This window comes from Pantherophis guttatus, chromosome 7, assembly GCF_059756535.1.
Source record: "Pantherophis guttatus breed Tessera chromosome 7, ASM5975653v1, whole genome shotgun sequence".
Classification (NCBI taxonomy): Eukaryota; Metazoa; Chordata; class Lepidosauria; order Squamata; family Colubridae; genus Pantherophis; species Pantherophis guttatus.
The window spans coordinates 1,047,004-1,066,682 of NC_142069.1; the positions used below are offsets into that span (position 1 = coordinate 1,047,004).

General features: G+C 44.2%; 1 protein-coding gene across 1 annotated transcript; it reads right to left on the reverse strand.

The window, feature by feature from the left end:
- Window positions 1–4,540: 4,540 nt before the first annotated feature.
- On the reverse strand, window positions 4,541–18,443 carry LOC117659015 (C-type lectin mannose-binding isoform-like). Its single transcript, XM_060690360.2, has 8 exons — window positions 18,361–18,443; window positions 17,708–17,848; window positions 16,149–16,260; window positions 9,958–10,039; window positions 9,421–9,494; window positions 8,641–8,735; window positions 7,950–8,090; window positions 4,541–4,669 (listed from the first exon to the last, which is right to left on the reverse strand). Exons 2-8 carry the CDS (start codon window positions 17,846–17,848, stop codon window positions 4,541–4,543), a joined length of 774 nt encoding a protein of 257 aa, XP_060546343.2. The 5' UTR covers window positions 18,361–18,443.
- Between the last annotated feature and the right edge of the window lie 1,236 nt (window positions 18,444–19,679).

A 19,679-nucleotide genomic window follows, 5' to 3' on the forward strand; every position in this document is an offset into this window, starting at 1 on the left:
CCTGATTTTCTTTCAGACATTGATATTTCCATGGCCACCCAGTTCAACCAAGGGGACTCTGAGTGGCAACAAAAATAAACATACAACCCAAAACATCAATTGTATTTCATCTTAAAAAGTAATCCAGATGTGCCAAACCTGCAATTGAAAAAGAATAGATTAATACAGTGTTTTTCAAGACAAGTCACTTTAAGAAGTGTGGCCTTCAACTCCCAGAATCCCCCAAGCAGAGACCCAAATGCTTGAGGGAAGACCCTGGTCTTAACTGCCTTCATGAAAGAGTCGAGTCCGTTGTAGCTCAGCAAGAAGATTGTTCTAGAGTAGGGAGGCAGCTTCCTGCCCTTCCCATCAGGTGGCAATGCTTAGATGAGCAGAGCTGCAGCATGCCCCCACCTCACCTGTAGCTGAGCTGGAAGGCAGAGTTAAGTTTGTAATCTCTTTAGAGTCTTTGTGTCATTGGTTCATTGGCACCTCCTGTAGGGTCTGGGGAGCCAGAGGTCGTGTCTCTCCCAGCGTGTTTGAGCTGCAAAGTAAGGATGCTACTTTCCTGAAAAGGTCCCACTAGGGACAGGTCAACTCCAAGGGCTCTTAGATCAGAGGTCAAATTACAAAGGAAATCCACAACTGGCTCCCTCTGACTGATGAAGCTGCTTGGATGAACAGCAAAATGTCTCAAACTAGCAACCAAAAATTAGTGCAGTTGCAATGACTCAACTTTCAAGCAAGGAAGCCTCTCATTTTTTGTGGAAATCTGAAGCTGGGCTCTGGGAAGAACCTCAGCCATTGTCTGCATTCCCACTTCTTGTTCATTTTGCTTTTGAGTGAAGCTTCTTCTTCTTTTTTTTTAATGTGGTGGAAACACTGTCAGTTTCCTTATTTTATTGCTCAGGTTTATTTCTGATTTTGAGACTCAGAAGCCTGCAGGCAACATATTTGCTGTGCAAATAAAGATAAAGATCAAGGACAAATACAGGTGCAGTTTATATACACAAAACTCAGCATCTCCAGTCAGGTGAAAGTAAACAGATCCACTCCATAAATAGACTTAAGCAGATATTTTATTGCTGGGCACCTGTATTACAAGAATTTCACCAGACTGTTTGCATTCCCTCGGGAAAAGGTAAATATAGAGTTTTGGGTTTGCCCTGAAATGTTATCTCCCCTGAATTGAATGGTTTTCTGCCCCCACTGGAGAGGCCCCCTTCCCTTCAGCCAGTGGTCCCATCACCTCTGCCTGGGCTTCGATCTAGGATCAAGATGAAAAATAAGGAAGGACCAGAAAGCCACCAGGATTTCCCCACAAGGAGCAACATTATGACCTAGCAGAAATTAATATGTAAAGAAGGAAAAGTCTTATCACACCCCTCCATTGAGGTGCAGTCCACTCACGTAAAAATCCATTCAAAAAATCTGCTTGGTCAGAAAGCCAAACAGCCATTACCAATAAAGGAGGATATTTGTAGCTCAGGGTTGAAATGTGGGCTCCTCGGTGCTCTGTGCATTTGCTGGTTTTCTTGTGGATGCTTTCTTTGCTTTTTCTTCCAGTCATCCACCTAGGTAATTTACATTTGGTGCAGGTGTAATTTGGTTCCTCTGTGGGCACGAATGCTTGCATGGCCCATTGTTTGCAAATCACTATGGTGCTCATGTGTTTTTCCACAACTATGTCATCCCTCATGCAATTGGAAGCAGGATGCTCCGTCCCATATTTGGGTAGACCAGGTTGCCCTGATAGACCGGGCTCACCGGAAAAGACACGTAATCTCCCCCCTGGTGTAGCTGACAAAGCGAGGAGAGCTCGTGGCTTAGAGGTTAATACATCTACCTAATACATAAGTAGCCCAGGTTCGAATCCCAGAAGGGCACGGCTAGCTGACGAGAGCTAAATAGCTTGAAATAGATCTATACTAGTCTCCCTTTCTTTCTTTGTTGGTAAATATAAATTCTTCATGCAATCGCTCCCAGGAGTTCCAAGGCTCCCCCGCTCCCGCTTTTCCTGTTTCCCTTTTTAAAAACAATCCTTCCAAGGCGGTAATCTTTGGTTCCCTTCATTCTTTTAAAAATTAAAAAAATATTAAAAAAAAAAACTCAATCTGCAAAAAAGAGGATTTGCAGTCCTACGTTTGGAGTTAATGTAGAAAGGACTGAGAAAAAAAGGAAGTCCGGGCTTCCCTCTTTTTTCTTTGCTAGAATTTGAAAAATGATTTGAGATACCAAAAGGGGAAAAGTAGCCACCAAGCCCCCTCTCTCCACAAAGTCTTTTTTGCCTGCCATTTGGGCTGATGACCACTGAGTATCCCAAGCAGAGATCAGAAAAAAGAGCACAGAATGGAGCAGAAAAATATCTATACATTTTTCCTTTCTTCTGTTTCACCTTTTTTGGTGAGGGTGAGGAGGGGAAGTAGAGCCTCCTCCTCCTCCTCCTCCTCCTCCTCCTCCTCCCCCTCCCCTCTCCAAATCCCACTCCCTTCTAACCCTGATGGTGTTACCTAATTGAGTCATGATTTGGTTTTGTCTCTTAATCGGGGCAACTGAATGGAGCTCAGTGTTTACTGTCCAAATGCCCTTCCTGTCACCAATTCAGAATTCACAGCTGATATTTACTCATTGTGCCCAGAGAGAGAAATATCTGTCGCTACCTAGGATTGAACTCACAGCCTCCTGATTGTGAGGTGAGAGCTCCACCTCTAGGTCACTGCACCATTCTAGTTGGGTCATGAAATGTCTGCAAGAAAAGAACAAAGCTCAGAGAGCACCAAGGGCCCTGCAGTCCTCCTCCTCCCCTCTGCAAACTCCCCCCTGCAAACTCCCCTTCCTTCTAGCACCGACGATGTTTCCTAGTTGGGTCATATCTACAAGAAAACAACCTAGCTGAGAGAGCGAAGGCCCCCAATGCCTTCAAAGGCCAGGTGAAAAGAATCCCTCAGAAGTGGGGCTCTTCTCCCCAGATATGGAAGCAACACAGGCTGCCGGCAGAGGGAGAGCTGGGGGGGTTCCCACTAAGACCTTGGACTGCCAGAGAGGGCGCTGTGGGCTAGAGGCATCACAGGCTCTTTGACGCCATCCAGAGGGGGTTCAGATCTTTGCAACCCTGACAGAGTAGTCCAGCACAGCCCAGGCCTTCAGGGACCCACTCCACCATCCCACCCCTATGCCTTTCCCAGAAGAGTGGGGATCCCGTGCCAGTCACCTTTGGGGGCAGTAAAATGGTGCTGAAGCCCAACAGATTCTCAACCCTTCAATGAAAAATGAGGTGGACGTGCAAGAAAGCATCAAAGCATCAATGGATGGTCCTTCTTAAGAGATATTGAGAATCTCTACGGACTTTTAGCCATACAATTTGGGATAAACGCCCTTTGAATGGGGTGGGAGTAGGAATGGATTTCCAGAGGAAAAATTGCAGACCACAAGAACCACTCAGGTGACCCTGAGGACACAGGTAAACCTCCAAGGACCCTCTAAACGGATGCAAATGACCAGCTGTCTGCAAAGACGAGAAATCCTTTCCTTCCCCACCATCCAGTCAGAGCTGAAGAAGCTTCTTGGATGAGAAGTGAAACCTCTTCAAAAGAAAAAACCAGAAAGCCCAGCTGCCTCCTGAAAAAGCACCTTTGGGACAATCCTGACCTGGAAGACGGAGAATCTCTACGGCCTTTTAAAAGATAAAGCCGAGCCTCGCCCTGAAGGAGATTCAGAGGTCTTAAAGCTTTGGACCTCAATCGTCTCCAAAATAAACAAGGCCAGTCGTGCTAAAGCAGGATTTATTTGACTTTCTGCCCCATCAAGAGGAGCAAGGCCAGATCAAAGCTACAGAAAGCATCCATGAAGTGAAGGGGTGCGGAGCTTCGTTGCTTCTCCAGACTTCACCAGGGGCTTCGCTCACTCGGGAGCAAGAAAAGGAGAGATTTGCACTACAATCTGCACTGGCAGAGGAAAGGATGAACGGACTCACAAGGTACATCATTCCATTTGAGAAATCCTGGACGGCAAAACAGAAAGTTTCATGTTCAGTTTGGACCAGCCTTCCAATTTGTTTGCCCTGCACACCCAACTGATCCTCACTATGGCAAGTGAGTTGGGAGTGAACTCTTACGCTTTGTTCCCCAGTTTTTAAGGCAAAGAGGATTGGCCCCTGGGCTATCCAGGGGTTTCTTTTAGCAAGGGTCTTTTGGAGAGTCTTCTTCAAAAGGAAGAAGAAAGTTCTTCGTTGAGAAGAAGACTTCCTGCCCAGGAGAAGAGGAAGGCAAGATGGAGTGAAGGTTCCTGTCTGTTACAATAATGACCTTCCAGAAGTAGGTTAAGGTGGAGATGCTTGGTTTAATGATGGGGCTGTAATAATTAAGTTTGGGTTTTTGAAGAAGTGGCGAATTCCATGTTTGTTTATTGCATGGCCGTTTTGTTTGGCTTTAGAGAGGGTTAGGCTGTGAGAGCTTAGAATCTAAGGAGGTCAACAAAGGTCATCACTGGCCAGCTGGTGGGTGTTCCAAGATGGATGAAATAAGTCCTAATTGTTGAAAGTGCATCTTCACTACCCTCCCCTTCACCTTGGCTTACCTGTCTTGGCCAAGAGCTCAACACAGTACTCTTTGTTATGTTCGTTGTTGGGCTCTCCTGAATTCCAGGAGAAGTAGTTAGTGCTGGATCTGTCTGTCCACTCCCAGACGCGTTTCTGGAATGACAGGGAAACCATGTTAGCCAAGGGAGAAGGGGGATCTCTCTCTACATGGCCCAGGAGATGACAAATTGGAAAGGGGCAAATCTCTCTCTCTCTGTGTGTCTCTCTCTGTGTCTCTCTCTCTCTTTCTCTCTGCATGTGTCTCTCTCTCCTCAGTTGATCTGGAACAGCTAACCAGGGTTAAAATTGGTGAATGTTTTTTTTAAAAATATTTTTTACTGGTTTTTCTCTTTACATTCCATATGTGCTTAATGTTTTATAGGTATGTTCTGAAACATGTCCACTAAATGTTGGAAATGCAATCAGATACTGGGCTCTTATTGTCATATATGGTGGACATGTCCCATGGGAAAAAAATCTGGATGAAAATACATACATGGTTAGAAAAAAGGATAAAGCAACAAATAGCCTTGGTAGTACAGGGGTTTAAGGCACCCTGTTATTAAGCTGGTTATTAAGACCAGCTGCCTGCAATTACTGCAGGGTTCGAATCTCTCCAAGGCTCAAGGTTGACTCAGCCTTCCATCCTTTCTAAGGTAGGTGAAATGAGGACCCAGATTGTGGGGGCAATAAGCTGACTTTGTATAAATATACAAAAGTATGAAGGCTATTGCTGAGCACATTGTAAGCCGCCCTGAGTCTCCAGAGAAGGGCGGCATATAAATCAAATTAAAAAAAAAAAATAGATCCGTGACAGTGAACCTATGGCACGCGTGAGCCCTCTTTGTGGGCAGGCAAGCCATCACCAGGGGCTCTTCTGGTTTCCAGCACACGCATGGACACCGACCAGCCGGTCTTCATGAATGCTGGAGTGCCGGAAACCTAAAGACCAGGTGGCCAGCACACGCATGCACACCGTCTACCTGGTCTTTGGGTTTCCGGCACATTCCATGTTTTGCACTTGGTCCTGAAAAGGTACCCTCACTGATAGAGACTTAAAGCCAGAAATATTTCTGTTAGGTATAATACTTGAAACTTATAATAAAGGGAATACATATCTAATACTACATGTGCTGAGAGCATTGAGAATTGTAATTGCACAATTGTAATTGTGATGAAAATATAATCCGAAAAATATTAGATTGTGCAGAGATGGATAGATTGACATTAAAAATAAAAGACAAGGAAGAAACAGAATATTTTACAACTTGGGACTCATTGTATCAGTGGTTAGATATAAGAAGTAGAAATTAGAAGATAAAAGATTATTGTTATGTTAAAAAATGATGAAAGACTATTATTATATAAAAGCAAGCATTATTATTATTTCTATTATTATGATTATTATTACTATTATTACTAGCACAATTATTATTTTGTAAAAGTAAATGGACTGAGACAATACACTGTTGACTAAGCACTTGTGTATATTAGAGGAAAAAATGTATTTAAAAAATGTTTTATAGGTGGCACTTACCACCAGCAAGACCAGCAAAAATATTTAAAAATATGTCCACCAAATATTGGAAATGTAATAAGAAACCAGGCACATACTATTACCTGTGGTGGACATGTCCAAAAGCAAAAAGGTTTTGGCCAAAAATGCATATGTGGTTAGAAAAAATGTTAAAACGGCATATAGATTTTAAGCTAGAAGTATGTTTGTTAGGCATAATATCGGAAAAATAGGATAAAGGGAATGTATATTTCATATTACATGTTTTTTTATAAACACTTTATTAAACTTTTATTACATTAAAACCATAAGAAATTATTTCACTCAACAACAGCTAACTGTGGTGTTTTTCTTTTGACAATAATTCATGCATTATTTACAAAAATTAAATTGTGTGTATTTACATTCTTATTTTATCTATTACTTGTACTTAATAACTATCTATCTTCAATCTATCTCCGTTCTATCCAGTTATACCACTGTTCCCACACATTATAAAATATCGATGCCTCTTTATCTTTTAAACTCAGCATTAATTTGTCCATTTCTGCACAGTTCATGACCTTTTGTATGACCAGTTTCTCTGCGGGCGTCCATGGCTGTTTCCAACATTGAGCCTAGGCAATCCTGGCAGCCGTTAATATGTCTAGTACTAGATATTTTGTGCCCTTCACATATATATATATATATTTTGAAGATCCCCAATAGGAAGAGTTTCAGTTCTAAGTCTAATTGTTCATTAGTAATTTCCTGTAGCCAATCTTAAATAAAATGTAAATGTTAGTAATTTTTTTTTTGTCTGGTCCTAATAAAATTTTGTCTAGTTGTTGTGGTTTAAGATATATTCCATAATCTTTTATATCTTGTTTATATCGGTTTTGTAACTGGAGATAAAGCCACCAGTCAACTCGTAGCCCTTGTCCTTGGCGGTTCTGTAATGTTTTTAACTTTCCATGGTTATCTAATAGGTCTTTATATTTTTAACAGCATGTTTTAACAGCAGCAAGAATTGTATTTGCCCAACATTGGAAAGGCGAGGAAACACCTACAGAAGAAGGTAGAATTGAAAAAATATTGGACTGTGCAGAAATGGACAGATGAACACTGAAGTGTTATACAGAACATATGTGAGTGTCTGGATAGGTGGCAATCAGGAGATCCAGAGAAAAGATACCCCAGAAGAAAACTACCTGGAGGTGTCCAGACAGTCGACACTGATTGATCTCAGGAAGATCAAGAGGGTCAAAGTCAATGAGTCCTTGGGTGGGAGACCACCAAGAGAACCCTGGAGCTATAGGGGAGACTGAAAAGCACCCTGGGAATTTGTGGTGGGGGGAGTCTACTTCTGTGTTATTGCCATAAATTGACATTTCTATTCTTAAAGTCACCAGGAACTGATCTCGGTTCCAGGAAAACTTCCAGCATTTTTCCGGAATTGACAATGCAACAGAGCCCAAGACGGAAGCCTGCCGGTAACAGACACGAGCCATTTCTGCATAAAATAAAAAAGGGGGTAAAGAAAGAACAGCCCTCCCAGGCCCAGGCCCTGCAGTCCCCAAGTCCCTGGCCCATCAGAGTTTCAACAAGGATCAGAGGCCATTCAATGCTCTAAAGAGAGGAAGGCAGACTGAAGGAGGCTCTGAGTGCGTGAGAACATCCTAATCCCGAGGTGAATTTGGGATAAAATCCCTCCCTTTGGGACTTTAAAGGCAGCAGTCAGTTCTTCAGCTGGGCAGGAAGGGTTGGTGAGGGGGCGGGAGAAACAGGCAAGAGTTTTTACCAGACAGATCCTTACCTCCCATTGGAGATCCTTCAAAAAGTCCCTTAGGAACAATAACAAATGAATTGAAATAATATTCCCAATGGAAAGGGACCTACTTTCTGTGGGTCATTCAGTCCAATCCAGACATTTCCATTACTTTTCATATAGTCAGAGATGTACTCGGCCAAGTCAGCTGCCTCTTCCTTGCTATGGATGGAGGCAAGGTGGCAACCTGGGTTGAATTTCCTGCACAACATCTGGGAGAGAACGACAACAGGAGAAGTCATTTGTTCAGCAGAGAAGAACCATTTGTGTGTATGTGTGTGTGTCCATTTGAGAAAAGAGCATTGCCACCGGATGGTTCTAGCCACCCTCTTCACTCTGTTGAGCACCACGGATGTCTTGGCTAGTGTGTGCAGCTCTTGAATAGTTCCTTGCTTAAATTCATGATTCATTTCTTTATAATCTGTGATCGCCATCACTTAAGAGGCAAGGAGATCTGAAGATGCCATCCAACTTGCCAATGAAACATCAGGAGATCTGTTGTCTACAAGGTGGTCACGCAACCTTGAAGCTCAACACTGCTCAATGGGTATGGGTCACGAAAGCCTAAACCAGTGTATAGTCCATAGAATATCTGCATCCCAGACAATCCTAAAATCATGACCTTTGCTATCTGTTCATGCACCCAGCTTCATGGCCCTCCACTTCACCCCAGCCAGAGTGGACTTGGGGACGATGCAAGGCTCCCCCTAGGCCTCTCCTCTTCCTGGGCTAAGGGATTCACAGACACACAACACTTCTAACCTCTGCGTCATTCCAGGTCTTGAGCTGATCATTGACCTTGTAGCAAAACCCATTCATGGGCAGCCAATCATTGGGACAGCAACAGCCTTTCACTCCTATGTGGGAAGAGAGAAAGCCCAATGAGAAGATGGCCAGGAGAAAAGGAGGAGGAGACAGCTGGGTCTGCAGAACATTCTTGACCTGTTGGGTTGCAAACATCTTTGATGGCAATAAATTGAAACTGAAAATTTCAAATAGAACAGCTGTATTTGCAGAATGTTCAACAACTGGGTAGGCTTAGCCTTGGTTTAGTTCCTTGAAGCTTCATGTCTTGTGTGAATCTGTCCCCTTTCATTGATTTATCATTCAGTGAACTCTGCTAAGTCAGAGAATGGATTCTTTCAAGAACCAGGTTGTTGAGTGGGACAAAGTATAGGGATTCCGTGGGTCAGTTCTGGAGGATCTGCGGTTGCCTCTTGGATGACCCATAACTACTCAGGGGGATTCAGGGGTGATTATTTGTAGGCTGCCCCCTGCAAGGAGTGGGAGGACTCAATGTTTCATGATAAAAGCATGGATCTTTTGCTAAGCTTTCAACTATGGTATTAATTTTGCTTTGTATCCTTGCAACCAGCCCTGAATCTTGGAGCAGAGAGATAGGGTGAGATCTAAATTGCACAATAAGCCAAACAGAAATAAAAGCAATTTTGGGGCGCAGATTCTAGGGGGTCAAATCAGGAGGAGGTTGAGAGGCAAGAGCTTTGATCTCTCTGGACACCAGAGACCCCACCAGAGACTCACCGCTTAGGGAAAGGGCCACGACCAGCAAGCTGAGGCTCACAAAGATGAATTGCCCCATGGTCCTCCTTCCTTCGCTGCAGAGAAGAACAAAGAGGGAAGAAGTGAGGGGGGGGGAGGACTAAGGCACATGGTAAGACCCCATCAGGAAGGGGGACCCAACATCCAACCCAGGATGAAGCTGGGAGTCCCATAGTTTGTCTCAGAATTTTGCTCTAGCTCAACTGGGACCCATTTCCCCTTCCTTGGTCATGCAACAGCCTTGACAGTGGATCACAGTGGATTTTGCAATGGCATACAATGGTCAGGGGCCTCTCTTAGAAAGGGTCTCCTAAAAGTCTGTCTTTCTCTCCCACAGAGATCCCCAATAGATCTGTTCCTCCCTGCCTGAGGGACCCTCCAGCAGATCCCTTCCTGGAACCTGGGCATTGCCTGCAGCAACTTTAAAGAGGTCCCTTCAGATGGAGAGAGACTCCCAGGAGTGATCTGATGCAAGGACCTCACCTGCCATGTTCCCCCAGATGGGAAAGCAGCACTCACCTGTCAACTCTGGGTCTTTGTCTGAGGTGTTGAAGCCCAACTAAACACCCCGAGGTGGAGATTGAAGCAGGATGATGTGGCTCTGCGCAGAAGGAGGACATGGGGAGGTTCCCTTCAGCCAGGTCTTTTATATCCCCAAACCGCAAAACTCACCAACCTGAACATCAGGGTGTCATGTGTGGCCCCCTTTCCCCATTACCGGCTTAAACCCCCCAGCAGTTAGAAACACAGACAGAGACACGTGTACATAGGTTGCTCCGAAGCTTTCATAACGTAGCTGTCATTTCAGCCGGTTGGCATGTCCTACATGCTTTGTTTAGTAATATTTGAGCAATATTTGTGAGCCTGTGGTTTTGCTCCGTCCTGCATGCATTGTGCCTAGAGCACAGTGGGAGTTACACAAAGCAAGCCATGCCTCTGGCCTCGTGTTTTCATGAGGCTTCTCCTCTGCTTAGCCCAACTATCTCACCCAGGCATTCCCATGCAAAGCTATTTAATTCATGTGTTTAGCAAAGCTGATTAATGCTTTTGGTTGCAGGCTTAGTTTTCCCTGATCACATTTGGCTCCTTGGATAGCAAGTCTCCTGCCGAAGCGAATGGAGGAATTTATAGGCAAAGGCAACACAAGGCAAGGGGGTAAATTTCTTTTTTGGGGGGGGGGGTTGGTGAAGGGAGAGAGAAAGTCTTGTGTTTCAGAAGGGAGTTTTGGTCTAAAAACCAGGAAGTAGCTTATTTGCAGAAAATATCTATCAACAGGCCAAAGACACAAAACGTGACTCCATGGAGTTGAATTAGATTCTATTCATTTCAAACATTTATGTAGCTGCCCTACATGGCTCAGGGCCAGGTTATCTTTGAGACCGCCTTCTACCGCATAGCTCCCAGCGACTGGTAAGATCCCAGAGAGTTGGTCTTCTCCAGGTCCCGTCAGCTAAACAATGCCGGCTGGCGGGCCCACATGGGAGGGCCTTCTCTGCGGCTGCCCCAGCTCTCTGGAATGGTTTTTTAAAAAATGTATTGTGAGCCGCCCTGAGTCTCCGGAGAGGGGCGGAATATAAATTAAATTAAATTAAATTAAATTAAATTAAATTAAATTAAATTAAATTAAATTAAATTAAATTAAATTAAATTAAATTAAATTAAATTAAATTAAATTAAATTAAATTAAATTAAATTAAATTAAATTAAATTAAATTAAATTAAATTAAATTAAATTAAATTATTAAATTAAATTAAATTAAATTAAATTAAATTAAATTAAATTAAATTAAATTAAATTAAATTTTGAACTCCAGGCAGGGCTGTCTTAACACCATTATGGGCCCCGGGCAAAGCAGTGTATGACAACTACTCACTGGAATAAAATTGGTCGATAAAATTACACATATATTTATTTTATTGGCACTTCCAACAAAATCGGCATTGAAACACTAAAAACATACTCTGCAGCAACAACTAATCAACATGATCAACATCTGAACAATACACGAGGCTTGAAAAACACAATAGTACTCAGTAAGCCACACAGTTGCTGTATTTATATGATACAAGGTGCACTGAAGGGTTAACCTACGCAGATGAGCTGGTGGGGCCCATCAGGCGTTAAGGCAGCCCTGACTCCAGGTGGCTCCCAATCAACAATTAAGCAACACCAATAACAAAGAACAGGGGCTCCGTGTCCAAGCAGGTGAAATCCAGGTGAAGCCCCATCCCTGCTCCTTCCAACCTTTATACAGATCAATACTTACAAACAAACAAATGAACAGAACAAAAACTCACTCATGGCTTCATATTGTCAGGATAACAAAAACACCTCTTGTGTTTGCATGGAGTCTATCACAGCCTTGGAAGGACAGAGGAATTCATCCCCTTTACTTTTCAGCTAAGAGAAAGAAATGGCTCATGTGGAATTCAGGAGAAAACGGGATATTCTACTACTTATAAGAGGGGGGATTTCTGTTGGGGGTGGGTGAAGGGAAAGAGAAATTCGTTTATTTCAGAAAGTCGTTTTGGTTTAAAAAACAGGAAGTAACTTCTTTGGCACATCAACAGGCCAAAGACACACAACTCCTTGGAGGTGAATCAGATTCTGTTTATTTATTCATTTAGTTAAAACATTTATATAGCTGCCCATAGGATATTGAACTTTGGGGGTCTCCCAAATAATATTTCAACCTAGAAATAAGGATAAATTTTCTGAGAGTGAGAACAATCAACCCATGGAATAGAAGTTGTCTTCAGAAGTTGTGGGAGTTTCATCCCTGGAAGCCTTCGAGAAGAGACTGGGCTGCCACCTGTCAGAAATGGAGGAGGGTCTCCTGCTTGGGTGGGTGGGTGGGTGGGTTGGATTACTTGACTCACAAGGTCCATTCCAACTCTGTTATTCTAGTCTATTCTGTGTTTAAACCAACATTATAAAACAACCCAAGACGTACATCTATTAAAACAGTAAACAGTAAACACCTGGCATGGAAGTGAAGCTTCTGCATGCAGTCCCCTCCTGAACAGATTTAGAATAGAATTCTTTGAAGGAATTTCACAAATCCTAGAGGAGTTACCGTATTGCAACTTTGCGTGCTCATAGATGCCCAGTTGGGAGATTTGCAGCAAGAACAGGATCAGTTGTGCAAGCCCAGTCCTGGATCGCAAGGCTTGCTCTCTTCACACCTACTACAACTGATCTGGGGACGGAGAGCTGATGCAACTGGAGCAGCTGCTGAGGAAAGGCAAAGAGGAAGGGATTTAGTGCTTTGCTTTATCTGTGGCAAGCCGGGGCATATCATTCGAGTTTGCTCAGCCAGGTGCCCAGGGAAGGAGAGCGGGATGACCAGCAGGGCATAAAAGGAGCATCAGCCCACTTACTATTCACAGGTTCAGGGAAACGACAGTGGGGCCTTTCTCAAGTGCTCAAATGGGGAGGGGAGTATTCAGCTTATAAAGAGCTTATGAAGTTCATATGGGTCAGGGTACGCTCTTAATGGCTTCTGACCGGTTGGGACAGAAGGGACAGGTTCTGATCTGCACAGTCCACAATTACGAGGACCTCAAAACAAGGTCACAATAAGGGATCATTACCCACCGTCTCTAAGATCAGATTTGATGGACCGATTACAGATGGCTCACATATTGACCAAGCTGGATCTCAGGAACGCTTATGACCGCATTAGAGTCAAAGAAAGACATGAGTATTTGACAGCTTTTGATATCAGGAATGGTGAGTTTGAAGATGCAATTATTCTTTTTGGATTGGCTAATTGTAAATGTACAGCACTATTTTTCAGATTTATGAATTAATTTTTTCAGATACAATTGCCAAATTTCTGGCGATTTATCTAGATGACATCTTGATTTACTCTGAGGATGCAGAGGCTCAGGTCCAGCAGGAGGTGTTGCAAAGACTATGGAAGAAAAAAATGTTTGCCAAGCTGGAGAAGTTTGACTTCGACACCTTTGACAATTGGAGCACTTGGGCTGCTTCCCCACTTCCAAGTCCTTATTGTGGTGCTGGTGTTCATGGGACACATGAGCTAAGGATGGTGGGAGTGAAGCCATCTATACTGTACAAGCTAAACAAACCAGGTGCCCTTTTGGGGCAGCAGTGATAGAAGAAGATGCTGGAGGGAGATGATAACTTTAGTGACAACAGGGAAGCAAGAATTCATAGCTATGTGGTGAGATCCTGATTTAACAACCGGTTCGGTGATCGCGTGCTTTGTGCACGCATGCATGCTTTGCGCACATGTGTGCCTGACGCGTGCTTTGCATGCGTGCACAGTTTGAAGAAATCTTCACTTCCATGTTTCTTCAGATGAGAAACACAGCAATCTGCTCTGTTTTCCCTGCAAATCAGCTGAGAAGATAAAGGTAGGAAAATAGCGCGGGTGGGCCCATCTGATCATATTGGTGAACCGGTTCTCTCCCAGCTGATAGTTGGAGCTACCGGTTCTTCTGAACCGGTCCGAACTGGTAGAATCCCACCACTGGTGCTAAGCCTCCTCTGTATTTGACCAAGGAAATCACAATGGATAATCAATGTAAAACATTATAAGGGCAGGAAAGTGGGTTCCCAACCCTCCAATTAAAACGAGATGGACTTCCAAGAGAGCAAAGTAGCATCATGGATGGTCCTTCTGAAGAAGCACCCCTCCCCATTAAGGCCAAGCCTTGCCAGGCAGAAGATTGTGGGGTCTTGAGCTTCAGACCACCACAGTCTCCTGGCTCTGCAGAATAAAAAAGGCCAGTCTTGCTAGACAGAGTTTATTTGATCTTCTGGTCCATCAGGAGGAGCAAAATCAGATCCAAGCTACATAAAGCAAACCATTCCATGAAGCGAAGGGGTGCATTGGAGAGATTTTGGCAGGCAGGGGGGCTTCCTTGTTTCTCCAGGTTTCATCACTGTGGAGCAGGAAAAGGAGCTATCAGCATTGGCAGAGAAATGGCTTCAACTTCTCGCAGTCCGAAGTTTTCCATTGGAAATATTCTGGGCAGGAAAAAGAAAGATTTGATTCCCCCTTTGAAGTGACTCCTTCATAGTCCCAAAAGATCATTTTGATGGCTTCTCCCTCATTCTTAGGAGATCATGAGGACACCACAGGTGGAGAACCTCACCTGTCTTAGGGCTCAGCATGTTGTGGCAACCCAGATAACGTAGCTAACCACCGAGTTAATTTTGTCTGGGGTTTTTAGGTTGTTCTTGTATTTGGTTTTGAAGTGTAGGAGGCATCTGTCAACTTTTCTCTTCCCTAGTCTTTTAGTGGCTGAGATTTGTCTGACTATGATGGGATAGACAGGGGTCCCCAACACCAGGGCACTGGCCCACTAGTGGGCGAAGAGAGATTCAGAACTGGGCAGTGGAAGTGGGAGACAAGCACAGGCACACATCCACACTTGCACAAGCAGCGGTTGAACATGTCTACACGCACTCCATTTGCCAGCCACTCTCACGGAACCTCCCTTCCCCCCCTTGCTGGTCCACAGAGCCAGAAAGATTGGGGAACTTTGGGGTAGAAGATTGATGCATATTTAAGCAGGAAAGAGGAATAAGGGGTCAGCTACTGCTAGGAGATCCTTTTTACTAAATCATGTAATGCACTAATTGCTCCCTTGAGGCCTTGCTCAGAGTAACTCATGCCTTGGTCACCGCCTATTTGGACTACTGCCATGTGCTCTAGGTGGGGCTGCCCTTGAGGCCCACCCGGAAATGTCCACTGGACATGAAGCAGCGTGTAAGCAACAGGGGCCTCTAGGTTTGCCCACGTAAGATCTCTGTTGGGAAAGCTGCAGTGGCTTCACATTTTTTTCTGAGCACAATTCAAAGTGCTGGTCCTTAGCCTTAAAGCCTTGCGCTGATTACCTTGGGACTCCCCCTGTGGAGCCCCTTCCCCTCTGAAGTTCAACCAAGCCCCACCCTTCTAGCCTTGGAGGGTGTAGCTCCCCCCCCCCCCCCGAAGGCTGGGAGAATATTGCCTGATTTCAAATCAGAAATCTGATTGGGTGCCAGGTTTTTGTTGTGTTAGATTTATATTGTTACTACAGTTTCTATTTTAACTTTCGATTGGGAGTAGGTTATAAGATGGGGGGGGGGAGAGGCTATACAGGTAGCCCTCAACTTACAACCAAAATTGAGGCCAATATTTTTGTTACTAAGTGAAACACTTGTTAAGTGAATTATGCTCCATTTTACAAGCATTCTTCCACAGTAATTAAGTTAATTAAGTAAATCACTGCAGTTATTAAGTTAATAATTAAGTAATTAAGTAATTAAGTAAATCACTGCAGTTATTAAGTTAATAATATGGTTGTTAAGTGAATCTGGCTTCTCCAGTTGTTTGTCAGACAGCCGCAAAAGGGGATCACAGGACCCTGGAGACACTGAAACCGTCACAAATATGAGTCAGTTGCCAAGCGTCTCAATTTTGATCATGTGACCCTGGGGATGCGGCAAAGGTCGTAAGTGTGAAAAATGGTCAGAAGTCACTTTTTTCAGTGATGTTGTAACTTTGTTGTAAGTCAAGAACTACCTGTACAGCTGTATAAATAAATAAATAAATAAATAAATAAATAAATAAATAAATAAATAAATAAATAAATAAATAAATAAATAAATAAATAAATAAATAAATAAATAAATAAAAGCAGTTGTCAGTTGCTGCAATTGCACCCCAGCTGCTTCCCGCAACTTCTGGGCTTACTTGAACTTTTCTTCAGCTGAACGCACAACTTGTCCTCTGAATTATTGGGCTCCTCAACCGCCCAGGCTACGTAGTTGGTTCTGGATCTGTCTGTCCACTCCCATTGGTCTTTCTGTAATGACAGGGGAGCCACGTTAGCCAACTGAGGAAGGCGCTCTGGCTCTTCTGGGTCCAGATCAGAAAGGAAAGTTGTCAGGTTTTAAGGGTCTCTCCCTCCCTCCCCTCAATCTCGGTTCATCTGAAACAGCTCAGCAGAGTTAAACTTGGTGAATACTTGGATGAGGGACAATCAGGAGATCCCGAGGAAGAAACAACCTGGAGGTCTTTGTGAAGTCATCATACAGCTTGAGAGCCCTCTTGTCTCATGCTCAATGCGGTGGCAGCTCTGGAAGATACCGATTGACCTCAGAAAGGTAAACAGGGTCAAATTCAATGAGTCCTTGGATAGGAGACCATCAGCAAAATTCCAGGCCTGTATGTGAAACTTGGAAATTTGTGTGTTGTGTGTGTGTGTGTGTGAGTGAGTGAGTGAAACCTAAACTGTTGTAGGAGATGACCAGCCTGCCCAAGGGAGGGGTCAAGCATATCAATCAATCAATCAATCAATCAATCAATCAATCAATCAGAATAGAGCAGGAAAGGGACCTTTTAGTCCAATCCCCTGCTCAAGCAGGAAACCCTATCCTATTTCAGACAAATGGCTGTCTAATCTCTCCTTAAAAATCTCAAGTGTTGAAGCCCCCACAACTTCTGGAGGGAAACTGTTTCACTGGTTAATTGTCCTCACTGTTAGGAAGTTTCTCCTTAATTCTAGGTTGCTTCTCTCCTTGATGAGTTTCCGTTCATTGTTTCTTGTCCTGCCTTCCGGAGTGTTGGAAAATAAGTTGTCCTCATTCCTTATTTCATGTCCTGTCAACTGTGTTGTTGCCACAGAAAAACACTTGTATTCACAAAGTCACCGGGAACTGAGCTCAATTCCAGGGAAACGTCGCAAGACAAATTCCTTGTGTGTCCAATCACATTTGGCCAATAAAAAATTCTATTCTATTCTTTCTCTACGATCAAGCGTCTTTCACGAACTGAAAATGCAACAGAGCACAAGATGTTCTGTTGGTAAGAGAAATGAGCAATTTCTGCGCAAAATAAATGAAGGGGAAGAAAGAACAATCCTCCCAGGTTGGGACTCGCAGTCCCCAAATTAATGACCCACCTGAGTTTGAAGAAGCTTTAGAGGCCATTCAATGGGCCATAAAGAGGAAGGCAGACGGAAGGAGGAGCTGAGTGTGTGAGATGGCCTGGATCCTGAGATGGGGGGGGGGGGGTCAGAGTAGAATTGGGCCCATTGTGGCTTTAAACATACCAGTCAGTTCTCCAAGTGGGCCTGAATGGTTGGTGGGAGGAATGTTATTTATTGGAGTCAATAACATTTTTCAGAGGTTTTGTCCAAGGTGAGAGTTTTTATCAGAGAGATCCCGACCTCCCATTGGACGATCCTTCAGGAAGCCCCATAGAAGTGGTAAATATGGATTTGTGAACATTAGCAACAGAAAGAGACCTACTTGCTCTGGATCACTCAGTCCAATCCAGGCAGATTTAGCAATTTTGATGTAGTCGGAGACGTACTCGGCCAAGTCATGCGATAATTCACCACTATGGATGGAAGCAAGGTGGCAGCCTGGTTTGTATTTCCTGCAGAACATCTGGGAGGGAGCCACAAGGGAGAAAGGCACTTGTTAAGGACACAAGCAAATGTGTGTGTGTGTGTGTGTTAGTTTGTGAAAGTGAGAGAAGAGCCAGGGAATCTGATTGCATGGTCCTAGACACTGTCTTGATTGTGTTGACTCCCTTCAGATGCCCCTGCTAGATTCTGTAGCTCTTGAACATTTCTAGATTCAGGAGATAAACTCTCTGATCCCATCACTTCAGAGGCAAGGAGGTCTGAAGATGCCACCAGGGTTGCCAGGGAAACATCAGGAAATCTGTTGTCTGGATTATGGTCACTCAGCCCTGAGGCTCAGCACTGCCCAACAGATGCTGGCCATGAAAGGCCAGACCAGCATATCGTCCAGAGAATACTTGTGTTTCAGACTGTCCTAAGATAACTGTCCTTGCTACCTTTCCATGCACAGAGTCTGAGGGGCTGTGCATGGCTATCTCTAGGCTTCTCCTCTGCCTGAATTAGGATGTTCACAGGCACACAAGCACTTCTAACCTCAGCATCGCTCCAGCTCCTTTGTTCATCAAAGACCTTGTAGCAAAACCCCTTCTTGCCAAGCCAACTACTGGGGCAACGTTTGGCTCCTGTGTGGGAAGAGAGGAAGCCCAATGAGAAGATGGCCAAGAGAGGATGAGGATGAGGAGACAGCAGGTTCTGCAGAACAACATGCTTACAGTCCTGCATTGCAAACATCTCTGATAGAATAGAATAGAGTAGAGTAGAGTAGAATTCTTTATCGGCCAAGTGTGATTGGACACACAAGGAATTTGTCTTTGGTGCATATGCTCTCAGTACACATAAAAAGACAAGATACACTCGTCAAGAATCACAAGGCACAACAACCAGTGACTCATACGGTACAATAAGGAATCAAATCATACTAGGAAACCATCAATATTAATATAAATTGCAAGGATACAAGCAACAAAGTTACAGTCATGCAGTCACATTGATGGCAATGAATTGAAACTGGCTTGGGTTACAAACACAGCAGCTGAATCTGGTTTAGTCTTGGTTAATTTCCCTGAAAATACACGGCTCCTGTTAATCTGTCCTTTTGGGTTGGTTTGTCATTCAGGGAACCATCAAGAGCCAGAAAATGGATTCCTTCAAGAACCAGGTTAAGCCGGTTTTGCCTTTGCCCACTTGGATCGCTGGTGTTGGCTGTGAAGCTTCATCAGCCAGTCAGACTCAGCAACAATTATCCCCACTTTGGCTACAACCTAGCTAGACTACTGAAACATGGTTGATGTGTAGCTACCTTTGACGGTCTCCTGAAATTGCAACTGCTGCAGAAGGCATCAGCCGAGTAATCGACTAGTGCAAAGAAGGGAGATCACCAGGATCTTTCCAGAAGGATCCCCACTGGCCTCCTGGATGCCCCCAAATAGCCGAATAGCTGACTACTTGTGGGACTGTCCCTCTGCCACAGTCCCACGGGGGAAAGGCCCGTCTGAAGTTGCCCTATGCCAGAGGCTCAGTTCTTAGATCCACAGGAAAGGGTCCAAGGTCTGGTGTGGGGTCCCATGGAGAAAAATCCCTAGGAAGAGGTAGGGGGCGCTCTTCTCCTAATGATAAATGCAGGGGAATGGCCATGGTGGGGCGGTGGTCAGAGTGCAGTCCTGCAGGCTACTTCTGCTGACTATCAACTACTTGCACTTTGGCAGTTCGAATCTCACCAGGCTCAAGGTTGACACAGCCTTCCATCCTTCCGAGGTCAGTAAAATGAGGACCCCCAGATTGTTGGGGAGGAGGGGGGGGGAGGTCAAGAGGCTGACTCTGTAAACCACTATTCTACTTTAATTTTTTAATTG